Source organism: Humulus lupulus, chromosome 2 (genome assembly GCF_963169125.1).
Source record: "Humulus lupulus chromosome 2, drHumLupu1.1, whole genome shotgun sequence".
NCBI lineage: Eukaryota > Viridiplantae > Streptophyta > Magnoliopsida > Rosales > Cannabaceae > Humulus > Humulus lupulus.
In genome coordinates, this window is record NC_084794.1 from 212,303,965 (window position 1) to 212,322,088 (window position 18,124).

The 18,124-nt window shown below is 31.3% G+C and overlaps 2 protein-coding genes and 2 pseudogenes across 2 annotated transcripts; all 4 read left to right on the top strand.

Annotated features, from left to right (window-relative positions):
* Positions 1–1,549: 1,549 nt before the first annotated feature.
* Positions 1,550–2,576, top strand: LOC133815143 (uncharacterized). Its single transcript, XM_062248019.1, has 4 exons — positions 1,550–1,622; positions 1,731–1,884; positions 2,004–2,091; positions 2,498–2,576. The coding sequence occupies exons 1-4, from the start codon at positions 1,590–1,592 to the stop codon at positions 2,574–2,576; spliced, it is 354 nt and encodes a 117-aa protein (XP_062104003.1). The 5' UTR covers positions 1,550–1,589.
* Positions 2,577–2,872: 296 nt separating this feature from the next.
* On the top strand, positions 2,873–5,727 carry LOC133815144 (uncharacterized; annotated as a pseudogene).
* A 749-nt stretch (positions 5,728–6,476) lies between these two features.
* Positions 6,477–10,125, top strand: LOC133815145 (ureide permease 1-like; annotated as a pseudogene).
* Positions 10,126–13,198: 3,073 nt separating this feature from the next.
* On the top strand, positions 13,199–17,835 carry LOC133818943 (probable linoleate 9S-lipoxygenase 5). Its single transcript, XM_062252068.1, is given in 7 exon segments — positions 13,199–13,345; positions 13,429–13,516; positions 16,199–16,257; positions 16,356–16,689; positions 16,782–16,966; positions 16,969–17,035; positions 17,116–17,835. Coding segments are annotated over 5 exon segments (786 nt in total). The 5' UTR covers positions 13,199–13,345; positions 13,429–13,516; positions 16,199–16,238; the 3' UTR covers positions 17,297–17,835.
* Positions 17,836–18,124: the final 289 nt, after the last annotated feature.

The following is an 18,124-nucleotide window of genomic DNA, read 5'->3' on the forward strand; positions in this document are numbered from 1 at the left end:
CATGGCCGAGGGTCCAAAATGTTAATTGGGCTTGAAATTTAATTTACGACTCAAGAAATATATAAATATATATATATTGAAATGTAAGGAAATTTCACTTAAAAGGTAAATTAGACATAGTTCATTACATGAAGATATCGCTCATAGAGCATGGTAACAACTAATAGGCTTACCATTCCGTTTACATTAAAAATAAAGAAAACCCAAACAACTACCCCAATTATAGGTCTAATAAGCCACAAGCTATCGAGCATCAAAAGAGAGTGAGGTAAAATTGGTTTCCAAACCAAATGAGCATATGACAGATTTGTCCCACTAATGGCAATTAGCCAAAAGTATTTCAATAAAATTGGAAAAAAACTAACTCATTATTCAAACAACAAATAAGGGCAACATAGTAGTGACCAACTACGCTCATAAAACTAGAGTCAAGAGAGTAATATTTCATGAAGTATAGGGTCAATAAAGATAGAGATCGATGACTCCCCCGAATTTAAAGGCGAAGGGAAGCATGATTGAGGTCCCTACATAAGCAAATTGAATAATTAGGTATAAACCCAACCACCCAATATGACTCAAAGTTATCCTCCCTTGCCATACAACTAAATCCCCCGCTAATCTAGCATTGCAGTGGAGAAACTCCACCTCTATTCTAGAAATGAAAAAAAAAACAATAAAATAAAAGAGAACAAAGGCATCATAACACAAACAGAGCGATCCCCCAAGAAAACCGAGCATCGACCAATCCCTAGGATCTACAACTCTTCCGATGACAACCACAACCACGGAATGTTTTTACTCGTGACCTACGAGACTCAATAACAACCCATGTAGACACCTAATAGGTGCCCACACCTCACATATGGAACCCATACAGCCTAGCCAATCACAACCTAGCCACTCGGAACCAATCAGAGGCGAGATCCATGCACACGAGTTCGGGTGCACATGCCGGAAATAATGTCGTAACCACCAGAATCCAACCTAAACAAGAGGGCAGACCATGAGAAGAGAGGAAGAGAGCAGGACAAAGAGGAGAGATACAGACCATGGGAGCCCCTCACTACACCAAATACCCATTTCCATAACACATGAATATAACACTAATAAAAAAGTACTATGAAAAAATATTATATTAGGAAACTTAATGAAAAAAGGGCGGTAATATTTAGTCATCCTGCCACTTAGCTTTTTTTTTTTTCATTTCCTTCAACATTTCTTCAACAAAGAACAGACCCATTTCATTCAACATTTCGACACAAAGAAGAGACTTATTTCTTCAGCTTGGTACGGTCTCTGAACTCCTCAGTCTCTCAAATCTCCTCCATCCCTCAAATCTCCTCTCTCTCTCTCGTCTTTCTCTATCTCTCTGTCAATCTGTTTCCAGTCGTTGGGCTTCTCAGATTCGTTCTTCTCTTCGGTCTTGGCAAGCCAGGTAATTTTTTAGTTGTAGATGTTAGATTTATCAGCTTGAATCTCATAGAATCTATAAAATTTGTGGTTTTCAAAATTAATTTTCGATTTTGCATATTGCTGGGGTTTTTTCAATCCGAGGCCTCAGTCTATCAGTCTCATTTCAAGCAACTCTGATGACATGCTTGCTATTTGACCCTTATTTGAAGGTATATATTGCTGCTCTTTTTTGGGAAATTTGTTTAAGTTAAGAACTTAAAATATTATGATTTTCTTTTTTAGTGTTCCTCTCTAACTCTTGAATCCATGATACCTAGGCACGGATTGCATCTGCCTCAACTCTGGCAGTCATGTTGGATGGACCTTCTTCAGTTTTTTTGCAGGTAGCAGAATACAAGGAACCTTCAAAATCTGTATCTTTCACAGCACTTTCAATTTCCTTGGGGCATATCTTGATGCAGTTGCATCCAGGTTTGAAAGAAAGAGCTCTTGGCCGTAGACCATTTTCCTTAGTTTTTTAGTTGGTCCAACAAACATCATCTTTAGATTCTCAAGTCTTAAGTGACAATTTCCACATATTTCTGGTGTAGGTATTCTTTACTTGATTCAATGGGAAATCCATGGTAGATTGCTGGTGTCCTTGTTCAAAATTCTCATGCTTTTGATATCATCCACACTGTATAATTCATTTCCTATTCACATTATTTTGTTTAAATACATGTCTTTTTTCTATCTTTTAATCTCCAAATCCAATGACAGATTTACTATTATGCATTGCTTATTGAGCTGCTTAAGCTTGATGCCATTCAATTTTTTTAAATAAAATGTCTCTTGTTGCCTGGGTACCTGGTTACTGTTACCGTCATTTAGGACATGAATTATACTATTATAAAAACTGGGAATTTCACAACTTGGTTAACTTAAGTTTAATTAAATTTCCAATCTAGTTGCTAGCTATTTAGACACCAGGGAATAGTATTTAGAATGTTGCTGTACCTATAGGTTCAGGATGCTCTTGCTCAAAGTGACTTCCTGCTTTATCCTGCTTTTTTATCTTTTCACTAAATCCTATTTTGTGTTACAGATATTCAAGAATGACTGCTGAACTGTTGCCAACAGTTATAACATCTATACAAAAAAGGATTGAAGTCGGTTTCCTATAAAAAAATGACCAGACAGGTCTACTGGTATGGTTCCCTCTCTGTTATAACAATTACATAATTTTATTCACTTCATTGCATGCCTCAGTCATTGTAATTGGATTTAGTTATACAATTTATGAAAGATAAAATAGAAGCGAATAGAGGATTTGAGTAGTATATGCTCAAGCTTTTATTTATTAGACTAACAATGTGAAATATTTAATGTTGTCTTTGAGGAAACCATTTTTCTTTAAGCATTTATTCATATGCAATTTTACATTCATATTTGAAGACGCATTGAACTTTTCTCGCAGTATGTATGGGTATCCAAGTCTCTATTGAGGACATTGCGTGCGATGAAGCAGTTGACCATCAAGAATTTCTAGATGATGAAAAATCTCAGTCTCAGAATCAATCTTGTGATTCTACAACCGTGGGACAAATGGTAAATTTTTTTAATAAAAAGTTTTTACTTTTTATATGACATGCAGTCGTGGTCTATTATTATATATATATATTTTCATATGTGAGATCATTTTAAGTAAACAATTGTTTTGTATGAGCTTTTCAAATATAGAGAAAATTACATTGAACCACCTTACTTGTGCCAAAATTACAATAACACCTACCGAAATACAACACCTGTAAGATTAAAAGGAAAAAAAAAATCAAGCACTCTCGACAAGTCAGATTTGACTAATATTTCATTTTTGTTGTTTTTTTTTATATAAATTTTTTATTACGAACCACTTCTAATTAAACAATAATTATTCATTTAAATTAAAGAATGATATAGCTGAACAATTGGACACATTATTTAACATAATAACTAGAAAAAAGTTTATATTTTTCTCTCTCTCTCACTCTTATCAATGGTGGTTCTAATTTACTTTTGTAATTACGTATCAACACTTTTTCGTTTATTGCTGGAGTCTAGCCATGCTTTACCACCACGACTGGAGACTATTTTTTCTCCTTATTTGGAGTTCATTGAAGTTCGTAGTGAAGCAAATAAGGACAGTGATGCAGGTTTGAGCATTCAATACTAACCAATTTCCTTAAGTTGTCTGCTGGTAAGAAGCAGTTGTAGAAGAAAAAAGAGAGTAAATGCATTCCAAACAATAGATATTCGTCCTAGCTATATTTTAGCTTAAAATTTATCAAACATAAAAAAACTGTTATTTTATGCTTCTTGTGTAAAGCTTATATTTGATTTTCTATTCTTTCATTTATCAGCAGTATGTAGTGACAAGTATCCCAACATTTCTTGGTTAGAAGCAGATGAAACTGATGATAATAGAAGTTCAGGTGACTATCAATATTGTGATGTTTCAGAGTTCTACATTTCTGACATGATCGTGTCAGACTTTACCTTTGGCGGAACTGCATTCAATGATACTAGTGAATCAAATTGCTTTGCTAATTACGTACATTGAGAGCCAAACATGCTGCTAGGTGTTGTTGAGCAATTTTGTGTTCTACCTTTACTAGAGGACTCTATTAGAAGCAGTAGTGCCATTGATGAGAAATCAGATGAACAAGAAATGATGGATCCAATTTCTAATCCAATTCATTGCCCAAGGAAACTTCAAGAAGGAAGCTTATAACTCTAGTACTTGATTTGGATGGTAAGTGGATTGAGTTGCTTGTATCAAGTCATTACATTTATTATTCTGATTCCTGGAATGGTCATAATTTTCTAGTCAGTTTGTCAATTGATTTACTACTTCCACCATGTTATCATAATTCAGAAGTGTACATATTACTTGAAAAATATAGGTAATTTTGATGATAATTTTAGGATCATTATTGAATTAACCAAATTCAAGGTTTCTATTATATATTGCAAGAGGTCCCTACATGGTCATGAACCATTGAAGGTGAAATAGTTGAAAGTAAGATAATTAAATTTGTTGTGGATTTACCATCCAAAGCCTATTGATTGGGCCATGTGATTGTTCATGAAGTTAATTTAATGGCTTAAATTAAAATACATATTAAAAATTATAAATAAATATATGACAGTTTTATTTCCTTTTTTTAACAAGAGTTAATTTTATGAAGAGGAACAATCTTTTCCTATTGTTTTTACTTTCCCATAAAGGAATATCTGTTTGACTATATGATTGATATTTAACCTCCCATTTTCATACATGCAGAAACACTTGTCCATTCTACATTGGAACCTTGTGAAGATGCAAACTTCACCTTTACTGTTTTTTTTCAACATGAAAGAGCACACTGTGTATGTCAGAAAACGGCCTCACCTCAAAATATTCTTAGAGCGAGTTGCTGAGATGTTTGAAGTTATTATTTTTTCAGCCAGCCAAAGCATATATGCAGAACAACTCCTTGATATTCTAGATCCAGATGGAAATATCATCTTTCGACATGTTTATCGTGAATCGCGCATCTTTTCTGATGGCAGTTACACTAAAGATTTGACAGTTTTAGATATTGATCTTGCAAAACTTGCTATAGTTGATTATTCTCCTTGGGTATATCTCATGATGAATTTGTAAAAAATTTCAAACTTTGGTTCTTTCTTTAATTTAGATGTCTAACCTTATTTCAGTTGCATTTTACGCTATCCTTTTCATATTGGTTACTGGGTTTCAAGATTAGTTACATCGTGCATTTGATGTTAAATGTGCCTTAGGATAGAGCTACGAATTCAAAATTTGTGTAGGCTTATCATAAGTAGAACATGCCTTGTTTTAGAGCTACAAAGTCAGTGTTCTTTTAGTGAAAGAGCTTCTAGGAGCAGGCAACAGGATCTTGTATCGTACATTGATACGAGCTAATGTCTTAGTATTACTCAAAAATTTATTGTTCTTCCAACCTTGGTATTTGTAGGAAGTGGTAACAAATATTAATCTAATGAGAGAGAGGCAGGGGAGTTATAAGGCACTTTTATTGGTAGAATTAAGGTAAATTGAGGAAGGAAACAATTTTTTTTGCTCTATGTCATGTACTTTAATTCCTAAGCCTTGGTCTCTTTTAATCCTTTCAGGTGTTCCGCTTGCAAGTGAATAATGGGATTCCCATAGAGAGTTGGTTTGATGATCCATCAGACTATGCACTAATTTCATTACTTCCTTTCTTAGAGACTCTTGTAGATGCAGATGATGTTCGCCCTATAATTTCCAAGAAATTTGGTAATGAGGGATAAGAGCCCTTGCGGTTCTCATTTTCTTGAGTATAGCAGCTCCTTATCCCTTACCTATTTTTAGCAAAATTTGGCATAATATATGTTTTTTTTTTCTTCTTAGAGCTCTCTAATTATTAACTATATATGAGCTATTATTTGCGTTGCTTTTAAGTTACTCTATTGCTACTTTCTCTTGTCGTCTCAGCTGGGAACTCTCCGGAATCCTCTCTCTAAGTGTTTTTCAAAGGTAATTTTAGGGATTGACTTGTTAAATTAACATATACCATCAGGTTTTACAACACTAATATGATTGCAGTATGAAATTTACTGTTGGTGTCTAAAGTAATACAATGACTCTTTATGAAATAACATGTTGAATGCATTTTATAATTTAACGTATTTTTGTTTGTCTAATTATATGACATATTGAACCTTTTTTTTAACCTTTTGACCACATATATTGATTAGACATTATTTAACATTATTTATTACCTTTGTTTGGAAAGAATCAGTATTTTTGTATTATAGCCTTTAATTTATACAATTTCTCTTGCTTTTTCAACTATAACATGTGCTTTTTTTTAGTCTAGTTGAGAAGCCTTGTTTTAATATATAATCATTAGTTTTTAATAAAAATGAAAATAGTATTAATGAGTAGTGATAATAATACAAATAAACAATTGTGGAAAAGGAAATCAGACTATAAGAAAATAAAAATAAAATTAAAAGAAAAAGCTCCTATCCTTCACAGTTACATAAGAGAAAAAGAGATGGAAGAAGACTTTTTAATGCAAAGACGTGAAGAGGAGGGTACAGGTAAAGAAAGACAAAAGGCTCTTTTGGAGAAGGAAGAATGTAAATGGAAGGAGATAGAAGCTTCTCTCATATCCTCTATTCCTAATGCTGGAAGCAGGGAAGCAGCAGCCATGGTAGTTGCTGTTCGTGCAGTAGGAGGTGATTCTGTTCTTGATGTTTCTAGCATTTCTCGCAGGATATGTTCAACTCAGTTAGCTCATCGAGCCCTTTAGGTTTGTTTATTATTATCACTATATAAAAGTGTTTAAGCTGTGTAAGACACTTGAGACTCTGTAATTAGTAAGTTATACATTAGCCTCTCTAGCATGCTATTGCTTAAATTTTCATGTTTTAAATCAAACAAGGTGTGGTTGCATTAAAACTCATTATTTTTTTCTCGAATCTACATACTATCCAATGGGGTTTGAATCTTAATTAGCCATCTCAATACTGACTTGAACAAATAAGCTCCAACATTTTTTTTTGGCCCTAAGAGCATGATAATCTCCACTCTTACCTTTGTTTTTAAGTTGCTGAAATATTGTTAAGAAAAATTTCAGGTGTGTGCTTTTGATCTTACTTGGACTATGTGACAATTGGAAGATGTTTTGGCTAGAAAAGCAAAGGTTTGAATTCAGTTTTCTTATGCTATTTTTCTGGCATGCATGTTCACTATCTTTTGGTTGAGACAATTTATTCTTCAAAAACAAAATTTGAGCAGAAACATTATGTTATTTTAACCATTTCAATTATATCAACTTAATTTACACTTTTAAGCAACACACTTCCAGCTTAGATGCACCAAGAAATAAAACCAAACATTAAAAAGAAAGAAAGAAAATACAACTTAAAGTTGCTTCAAATTTTACAATAAATATATAATCGAAAAAGTCTTTGCCTAAAGTATTAATCCTTCTAAATTTGTAGGAAATAGAATATTGCCCTCTTAAAGTAATTTACCTGAACAAATAGTTTACCTGTGGTAGTTGTACTTGACCTTTCATTTGGGCTTGCTTGATGTATTGTATTTGAGTACCTTAAATTTGTGCTTATTTGTGGCAGTCATACTCAATCCTTATGTGTATTTGGTACCTTGATATTTTTAGGAATGAAACGAATTGGATCTCTTTCTAATTTTATTTGGTGCCTACTTTTGTAGAATTTAACATTCATGTGATTTCTAAATACTATGAGTTAACTATATTCATGTGGTTTTCAAATACTTTTAAACATGTAGTTAGTTAGCTCTAACTGTAATATAGGTTTAGCTATAGTTAGTAGATTAGTGTGGTTGGTTTCCTATTAATCACTTCTTGGTTTCCAGCTCCTTTTTCCCTCTCTTTGTATCTTTGTACTATTCAGCTATAAATAATAAAGTCCCATATCTCTGGTACATTTACAGAGATCATTTTATCCAATTCATTTTCTATTAAGTACTCTTATGTGTGTGTGATGGAAGCGATCACACAGGGGGGCCTGTGTTGGAAGTATGAAATGCTATTATTTAATCACAAAGGAATGCTGATGATATCATGTAGTACAGTGTGATGGTGCTCCTTCCTATGATGATATCATCTAGATAATGACCACCATTGATTACTAAGGCATGCCAAAGGCTTTTGTCATATTTTTTTGGCCTATGTAATTTTCAGAGATTACCCCCAAAACAGAAGCTTTTGTTCTCCTTTTTTTATTTTATTTTTTATTCTTACCCTAACATAGCTGAAAATCAATTTAGCAGAGGTGAAAATCAATTTATTTTTATAGAAGCTAGAAGCTAAAAGTTAGATAAGAAAATGAGATAAAAATATTGCTAGACAATTTTATTGTGACAGTCTTGTCTCCATGAAGTTTAATAAAAAGGTCCAATTATTATGAGACATGTCTAGAATCCATTCTTTTTTGTTTTTCCTCTTCTTTTTTTATATAATTCTTTTGGCTGCTCCTTCTCATGATTAATTCAGTATTGATTATATTTTTTAGCTCATTACAAGTGTTGAATTAAAAATATTCGACACTTGCATATATTTAGATAAAGTTTAGTTCATTCATTCTCTATTCTCTTTGATGAATGTGGTGCTATTTGGAGAGACCAGTGATAAGGAACACATCATAATGAAAAATTCATCTGTTTTCCATAATGGAGTTGTATTGTATTTTATGAATTTGGTTTCGATTCATGTTAGGGTGATTGGTGCAGGATAATTGGCCTTCTGTGATGTTTGCAATGGCAAGAGGGGTGATACTTAGCCTTGGAAATCTCTCAACTCAGTATGCTTGGCCTTTTGTTGGCTTATCAGTCACAAAAGTGATCAAGCAAGCATAACAGTTGTTATAGGTCCTTTCTTTCATTCCCTCTCTCTCTCTCTCTGACCATTTCTAAATGTTGATGTTTGTCTATGTTGCTCTTATAGATACTGAATTTTTTGCTTCTGTTGCAATCTTTAATGGTGACAGGAACAACCTTGAATTACTTTTTAGACAATAGAATTAATAGAGCCGAGATCCTTTTCCCTGGCATTGGCTGCTTCTTTGTTGCAGTTTGCCTTGCTTCTACTGTCCACTCATCTAATGCAGCTGATAATAAAGAAAAGCTTGAAGGTTTTTCATCTAAAGAGGGGTATGTTTCATTCATTAAATATTAAGGTTATCAAAGAATTATCTTGTTTTTATTCATTTTTAAAAATAAAAGCATCCAGCTTGTTAAGTGATGCAATTTTTACTTAATTGTTTTGTTTGATGGTGCACTTAAGGATAATGAGAATGAGCAGAAAACTAGCTGTACCACTATAGATGGCACTGTAAAAGACAATAATTTTTTAGTATGGAAAATCAATTAAAATTCTCACATTTAGATGAAAAGTGATAATCTTGTGTTGCAAAAATACTACACAACAATATTTGGACGTTCATCACCAAACATTCAAATCCAAGCATCTCAGATTCTCAATCACATTTAATAATTATAACTCTTGCTACATGTGTTTGGGAAAAGCACTCTCATTGGACTGTCCATATGTTTCTTTGTTGGTGTTTGCTTTTCTCTATTCTCACCAACATTCAACTTGGCAACAAATGATCAATGTCATACATTGAAAGATGTGGGTCCTCACTTGGTTGTCTACACTGTATTCTTTTACTTCTCAGTATCTTGTTTAGTCCTTGCTATAATCATCACATCACATTCCTTTACTACCCTGTGCTGGACTTACCCAAATCATCATTCAAGGCTTATATGAATGACTGGAATGGCAGAGGCTGGGCCTTAATGGCCGGTCTGCTCTGCGGGTTTGGCAATGGTCTCCAATTTATGGGAGGCCAAGCTGCAGGGTATGCTGCAACAGATGCTGTTCAGGTTGGTTCAAATATTTTTTTTTTCTTGATTCCAAACTTCTCTTTTGTGGGATAAACTTGTTTGTGCAAAATTTCAACTGAACCAAAATGTGCATCACATACTAATATGGACTTTTTTGGGATGGTGATTGGCAGGCACTTCCACTAGTAAGCATTTTCTGGGGAATTCTTTTGTTTGGAGAATACAGAAAATCGTCAAGAAGAACATATATATTGCTAGTAAGTATGTTGTCTATGTTTATTGTGGCTGTTGCTATTCTTATGGCATAATCATGGCATCGAAAGTAGGAGTCAACTTCATACACAACCCTTTGCCTTTGTTTTTGGGTAGTGTTTTTTGTAAAGTAATAAGTTGGCCTGTGGTTTGATAATACCGATGAGGATGCATTAACAAACTATACGAGAATCTGTTGGTTCAATTGATAGTATTATGATAGTATTATTTGATTGATTTGATAGGGAAGATGAGAAAGAAAAAATGATAATGGGGCCGATTTGAATTAATATTATGCTCATTACAAGTGTCCTCTCTTGTAAATAATTTCCACAACATTTTTCTTGATGTAATTTGTGATGCTAGATAATAACAATACAATATTTCTTTGTTTATTTTGCAGATGTGACAAGCAAAATAGAAAAAGATACTTAATTTTGAAGGCTTTGTGTTGGGCAGCTGTAGAATATTTTGTGCTGAAAGTAGTAACTTTTCAATATGTTGAATATTTAAGACTACTTGAATACTTTAAGAACATTTTGTTGTTGATGACAGTGTTGAATGTTTTAAACTAATTTGTGGATTGTTAATATAATGTTGAATGTTTTTACTATTTGTTATTTGAAAATCAAGTTCATTTGACGAAGCTAGTATATATTAGAAAGTTAATTTTAATTATATAAAAAAAATTAAAATATAATAGAATAAATTAATGTTATATAAATGAATATATAATGATAATTTAAACTTATCTAAATATTAAAATAATACAAAAAATGTGTTATAATATCTATTACAATAACACTTTTTATAAGTAAAGAATTTTGTTATGCAAACTTCATTATATAACACAAATAATGTGTTATACTAAAGTGTAGTATGACACAAAAAATGTGTCATACTAAAGTGTACTATAACACAAATTTAAAAGTATTGAAATGTGTTATATAATCAACTATAAATAATATAATTAAACACTTATCTATTTATTAAAATAACACAGAAAGTGTGTTATCGTTGATAGTATAATAACACATCTGTATAACAATGATAAAGTGTTATGTAAAGTACCCTGACCTATAATAACATAGTCGGTCTTAACACATCAAAAAGTGTTATGGTATGTTTTGATAACACATTTTTGGTGTTATTAAAAACATTTTTTCTTGTAGTGCCTGTTATTCAAATAGCAACGCCTCCCGACCAGAGCCATGTCCAAACTCAAAGGACGGTCGGCGAGAGCCCTAGCCGGAGGCAAAGAAGAAAGAAGGCGACGACAGGCTTTGAAGAAGAGAGAAAATGAGGGTTTTGTCTATATCTTCAAATATAGCATGCTCTTTCTTTATTCTTTCATAAATTGCTCGAGAAATATTTTCAAATGTTTAGAAAAGGCTTTAGGGCTCGATAATTAATTATTTGGAGAAATGATCGGACATTTGTCTTAGGAATTGAGACTTAAAGTTAGAATAATTATATTTTTGGGGGTAGTAATTAGGCTAATTTATGTGGCATATCCCCCAATTATAAAAAGTTTGGCAAGTTGGTACAAAAAATTATTATTTTGACTTATTTGTTGAGACATTGTTCAAAATTTATATAGTTGTGAAAATACAATATAGAAAAAAATCAACATATGGACTTCTGTGTTGAGAAATTTAATTAAATAAATAGTATTTTTCCCCTCCAAACTATGAACACTATATGATTGTACCCCCTGAATGATTCATGATGTTAAAAACTTCCCACGAACTATACACATTACTAAAGTATGAGACTTATGTTAGATTTTGTTCTAGGTGGCTAACAGATTAATGATATGTCATTTTTTTTTTCTGTTGATGTGACAATGTCATGTGCAGAATACTTGTCAATTTTGCCCCCAAACTTTGATCACTACCAAATTGTGTCCTCTTTATTTAAATTAATTTAATTATTTTTAGAAAATCTAATTTTTTAATTTTAAAAATAATAATTAAATCCTTAAAAATAAAAAAAAAAATATATATCCACTACTACAAAATTGTACTTAGACAACATGCATGAAATGACGTTTGTAGTAGAACTGTCGTGTCATGTTAAAAATATACATGACACAACAATCGCTCACAAACTGTTGTGCCATGCAAATTAAAACACACATGAAACGACAGTTTTATTGAGAGTGTTGTAACATGCTTATTTTTAACATGAGACAACATTTCTACTCAAACTGTTGTCTAATGCAATATAAATTTTCTAACCAAGTACTAAGTTAATTTGTATTTTTTTTAATATAATTTAATATATTTTATGTAAATATATTCATAAAAAATATTAAATAATAATTTGCAACACACAATAGCTATTAGTTAAAGAATGAGTTTTGTTTTTCAATGAGCTATTCAAATAATTGTTTAAATTTTTAATACTTTTTTGTAATATTAACTGCTAATTGAATTACTTATTATATATTTAATAAAAGAATATTTCTTTTGTTAAAATTTCATTAATGATCACTACAAAAACTTCACTTTTAGTCATTGTTTGTTATTTTTATCGACTACATTTCTGTAATATTAACGACAGTCATTGTTTGTAAAACAAGGTTTTATTGGTACCAAAAGAATTGGCGACTAAATTTTTAGTCATTGTTTGTTATTTTTATCGACTACATTTCTTCTTAGTGAGGGAAACTTTGGCACCAAATTGTTTTGTGGCGGGAATCCTCATTTTAGGTGACTAAATCATTTAGTTGCTAAAAAATGTGTATTACACTTTCACCAACAAATTATTTAGTCACTATACAACTAATATTAAAAAATTAAATACTATGCTACTATTATAACTAGTCGTTGAAAATTATAATATTCACTAATAAAATTGTGTTAAAAATATATGTATAAACTTTAAATTGGCAGAATAATAATTTTAATTCTCCCAAAAAAATTTAAATTTATCACATAATTATCATATAATTAATCAGGTATCATATGGATTAATAATTTTTCAAAAAATATATTTTTCGTTAAAGGCAGTATAATAAAAGTATTTATGGATGTTATTTTTCTTAAACTATTAAAATATATAACTATGAAATGAAGACATTTATATATTTGATATAAATTAATCAACTTTAGTAAGCTAAATTAAAATTGAAACTGATTATAGAAATTTTTTATTCTCCTATTTTCCAAGATTCTTCTATTTCGTCTATCTCTCCCCCCTCATTTCTTCTCCTCTCTCTCTCTCTCTGATTTTTGGCTACCACTCTCTTGATCTCAAGCTTTCATCAGCATGGTAAGTACTTCTCTAATTTCATTTCTTCCATCCTCATCCATTTTTCCCCAACTATAAATCCTAATCTTTGTATTTATCTTTAGATTTGGTCAGATCTTTATTGAACCTTTGATACTTGGAACATTGATTTTTGTCTACTATTCTCTCGATTTCATGCTCTTATTGGAATGGGTAAGGATTTCCCTAATTCTATTTCTTCCATCTTCACCCATTTTTCCCCAACTATAATCTTAATCTTTGTATTTATGTTCAAAATTGTTCAGATCTTAATTGAACCCTTGATGTTTGGAACATCTACTAGGTGTACTAGTTCTCTCCCTGACTGTGATTCATTGGTTTGTTTTGTATATTATTCTATGATCCCGAAAATTAGCAAGAAAAATGTTGTTGTTGCTGAACTTTGCTTTGAAATTCTAATCTAGAATCACTTGTTGTGTATTGTATCATTGTGTTTCTTTAAAAAGAGTTTGGGTCCTTATTCTGTCACATTTAGATTCATTCTTCATAATATGTATGCTCAGTAGCCTTTAATATTTTGTTTTCTTTTATTTTCTTATTTAATATGGGTTGGGTATTGTTTTCTTTAGTAATATGTATTGTTCATGGTGTGCTTTTAGAAGTATTGTTTTCTTTAGTAATATGTATTGTTCATGGTGTGCTTTTAGAAGTATTGTTTTCTTTAGTAATATGTATTGTTCATGGTGTGCTTTTAGAAGTATCATTTTTCATATTGCGAAATTAGTACATTCAGAGTCTAGCTATGGCACATGGATAGTCTAAAGTTATTTTTGGAGTGGTGTGAGGATTATCAGTACATCTAGAGTCTAGCTTTCTTTGTAATTTCAAAATGAGCTTGTAATTTCTTTGTGAAATCAGCCTCTTTATGATTTTGATTATCATATTTATTTTTATATATCAATAATTTTTGCTTTCTCCATGTTACACACTAACACAAACAAAGCCTAAAAAGGGGGGAAAATAGCAGGGGATTCTGTTATTTAAGAGTTGTTTTTCTTTTCAAAACAGAGGCTTGCATTTGTTAAATTTATTTTATTACATGGAACGTTAATACTCTCTGCACTAACTAAACCCAATAGAAATAGATTATACCCATGAAAAGAATTTTATTATTTGATATAATAGGGATCTCTATTCCATTTGGTGTGTTTTTGAATAAGAATGAATGCTTGTATGTAGACTAAACTCCTATATATATTTATAGAGTATATTTTTGTTAATTTATGTTTGTATCGATTTATTTGTAAGTATTTTAGGTTGACTACTTGTGATGGCCTTGCTTGCTTTCTTGAAGTAATATTCAGTGAGATATATGAGTAATTGTTTATGAATGAGTAAATTTGATTCTTGGCATTGAATCCTTTCTTAATTTGGCAATGCATAAATGAATAATTGACTTGTGAAATTAAAGACCAAGAAAATCAAACATTCTAATACAGTTTTATTCTAATTAATTAGTTTCTTTGTTGCTGCAGCCATTAAAATTTAAAATATCATGTCTAGACATTCCTTTGATGTGGTAAACTGAGTTTTTATTAATTTTAGATTATATGTTTTTGATATTTAACTGAGTTTTTGACTGTTGTTATATTTTTAATTGCTTCAATTTAGACTACTGGTTTTTAAATTAATATATTTTTATGATATTACTTGGGGACAGGAGATATATTGAGTTAAAGGAAAAGTTTGTCTTAGTTGAGGATATATTATTAAGGAAATATATGTAGAACAATACTCTTTTCATATCTATACTTAATAAAACTATGATGTAATTTGTTTACATGCATGTTTAATTAGTTACACACAAATATATATATATATATATACATATGAGAGAGACTGTTAAGTGAGAGAAAGAGTACTCTTTTCATATCTATCATTTTGGAGCTCTCTTTTTGTTCCCGTGGTTGACTACGACCTTATATAACCAAATTTTATGGAGACCATGTTTTGTGGCAAATGTGTACAAGTGCAAGCTGGTGTCTTAATAGAAAGAAAGCTATTGTTCTTCATGAATCTTACAGATTATTTTGTCTAACAGTGTCATATAAGTTTTCACTTGCAGCACATTATTTGCTTTATTTCCTTTTTTTCTTTGTTTCTTTCTTCTCGTTTGGTCTCTTCTACTTTCTTGTTTGTATTATAGGCATCCTTTCTTAATTTGGTACATGTTGATTCTTTCAAACTTAAGAATTGTAAATGTTAGTTTAAAGTCATATATATAATCAGATCATACAAACATAAATATATATTATATATATGCATGATCTCACCATATGTTGTATAGAGCTTAGTTAAGCACATATTAAGATATCATAAAATAATTTACTTAAAAAATAATGTAGGCATTTTATATTTGAAGAATGAGATGATCATTCAAATATTATACTTTCATGAAAACTAAATATATATTTATATATTGTACTGCCGTGTTTGGTTTGGTGAGTAAGAAATGACAACAAAAAGAGGGATTATCAATTAGTAACATCATTTGACTACTTATTATTTTTCTATTTGTTGTTAGGAGTTGCTACTGGAGCTTGTTATGTTTGGTGTCGTTGGAGCTTCCTGTTTGTGTTGTTTAAGACATAAATTTGTTGTTGTTGTTTTTTTTTTATGTGTTTCTGGAGGCTCTGGTACTTGCTTAAATATGCTTACTGGTGTGGTGAAGAGTTTGTTGCTTGCTGATTTTTTTAGACTTAAGCAGCTTGAATAATGTGTCATAACATTGGACTTTTTTTTGTTGAATGGATCATAACATTTGACTTGGATTTTGCTTATTTTTTTGCTGGAGGTTTAAATTTAAAAGAATGTTCCATTTCAATATTTCTGCAGTATGTTTTGAGCTGATGGTACTCAGTTCCTCAGATATCCCATGCCTCATGTGATCAAAAGTATGTTACATAATTATACACTGCCATTGCTATCTAATCTAATTGGTTTTCTACTTTTAGATTGATTGTTAAACTCTTCTTCCTTTGGTTTTGAGCAGATACTTTTGAGCAGATACTTAATCAGGCCCTTTATGAAAACAAGCTTTATATATTGGTTCACCATGATACTTTTATGCCATTCATGAGGCGAATCAACGACACAATTTCATCAAAAATTTATTCCACTAGAACACTTCTGTTTTTAACCAATGATGGCACCTTGAGGCCTCTGGAAATTGAACTAAGCCTGCCACATCCAAATGGTGATGAATTAGGCGTTGTTAGAAAAGTTATTACACCAGCCCAACAAGGCTTAGAAAGTACCGTTTGGCAACTTGCTAAAGCTTATGTCGTTGTTAATGACTATTGCCATCACCAACTAGTTAGCCATTGGTATATCTCTGTCAGAAAAACTAGATCATATAACTTTAGTTTATGTTTTGTGATGGATCTAAATATTAATTCAATTTTCATTGGTCATATAGGTTGAACACTCATGCAATAGCTGAGCCATTTGTGCTAGCAACAAACAGGCAGCTTAGTGTGTTACACCCAATTTACAAACTGTTGCACCCTCACTTCCATGACAACATGAATGTCAATTCACTTGCTAGACAACTTCTTGTAAATGGTGGGGGTATTATTGAGTCTGTGGTATGTCCCAAAAAATATTATCTTCAGCTGCTTATAATAATTGAAATTTAGCTGAACAGGCGCACCCAGCTGATCTCATCAAGAGGTATTAATTCTTTCAAATGAGATAAGTATAAAACAGAAAAATGGAAAATAATGTCTTATATATTTTGTTTTATGTTTTAGAGGGGTGGCAGTGAAGGATCCAAGTTCACCACATGGCCTTCGCCTACTGATAGAGGATTATCCATATGCTGTCGATGGACTTGAAATCTGGGCTGCAATAAAACAATGGGTTCAAGAGTACTGTTCTTACTACTGCAAAACTGATGAAGTTGTTCAAAAAGACAAAGAACTCCAAGCATAGTGGAAGGAGCTCAAAGAGGTCAGTCATGGCGACTTAAAAGACAAGTCATGGTGGCCTGGTATGCAGACCCGTGAAGAGTTAATATTAGCTTTGCTGGTCTATGAAGAATTCATACTTCATTTTCTCTATCATGCTTAGTAACTTGGATTGTTCGATGTGTTTCTTTTCTACAATTGTTAATGTTGTAGATATTCAAGCTAAAGTATCTTAACTGCAGATATCAGCAATCTGTCAATGCATGAAAATAACAATTACAAGAGAAACCACTAGAGTTATTCATAGTAAAACAAGACATAATTAGAAGAATGAGTTGACATTATTCAATGGTGGCACAACTTAAGTAGTTAAATGTTTGATATAAAATGATATTAATTAATTACTTTGCATTACTTTTATTATTGTTGTTGCAGCTTATGGTTCTTTCAGCCTTGTAGAGGTCTCTGTAGTTAAGCTTATTCTTGGTATGGAACTTATTTCTTTTAAACATGGTTTTGTGTGACATCCATTTATTATTAATGTGAACATGTAATTTTGGATCTTTTACTATCTTAAAAATTTAGGGAAGTCATTTAAGAATTCTTAAAAGAAGTAAAAATGATTTCTATTATTATTAATTTTTAATTTTGAAATAAAAGATCTAACTTCCATGTGCTCATCAAGGGATCTTAATTTCTACATTTCTTTATTATATTGAGATTTGACTGTGTTTATCTCATTAGTCTAGGAATTCCAATTTTTATTTTTGTATTATGTGGTGTGTTGTGCTACTCTCTAAGTTGGATTAATTTTGACACATTTTAATTAGACTAACATTCGTAAGGTAATTTT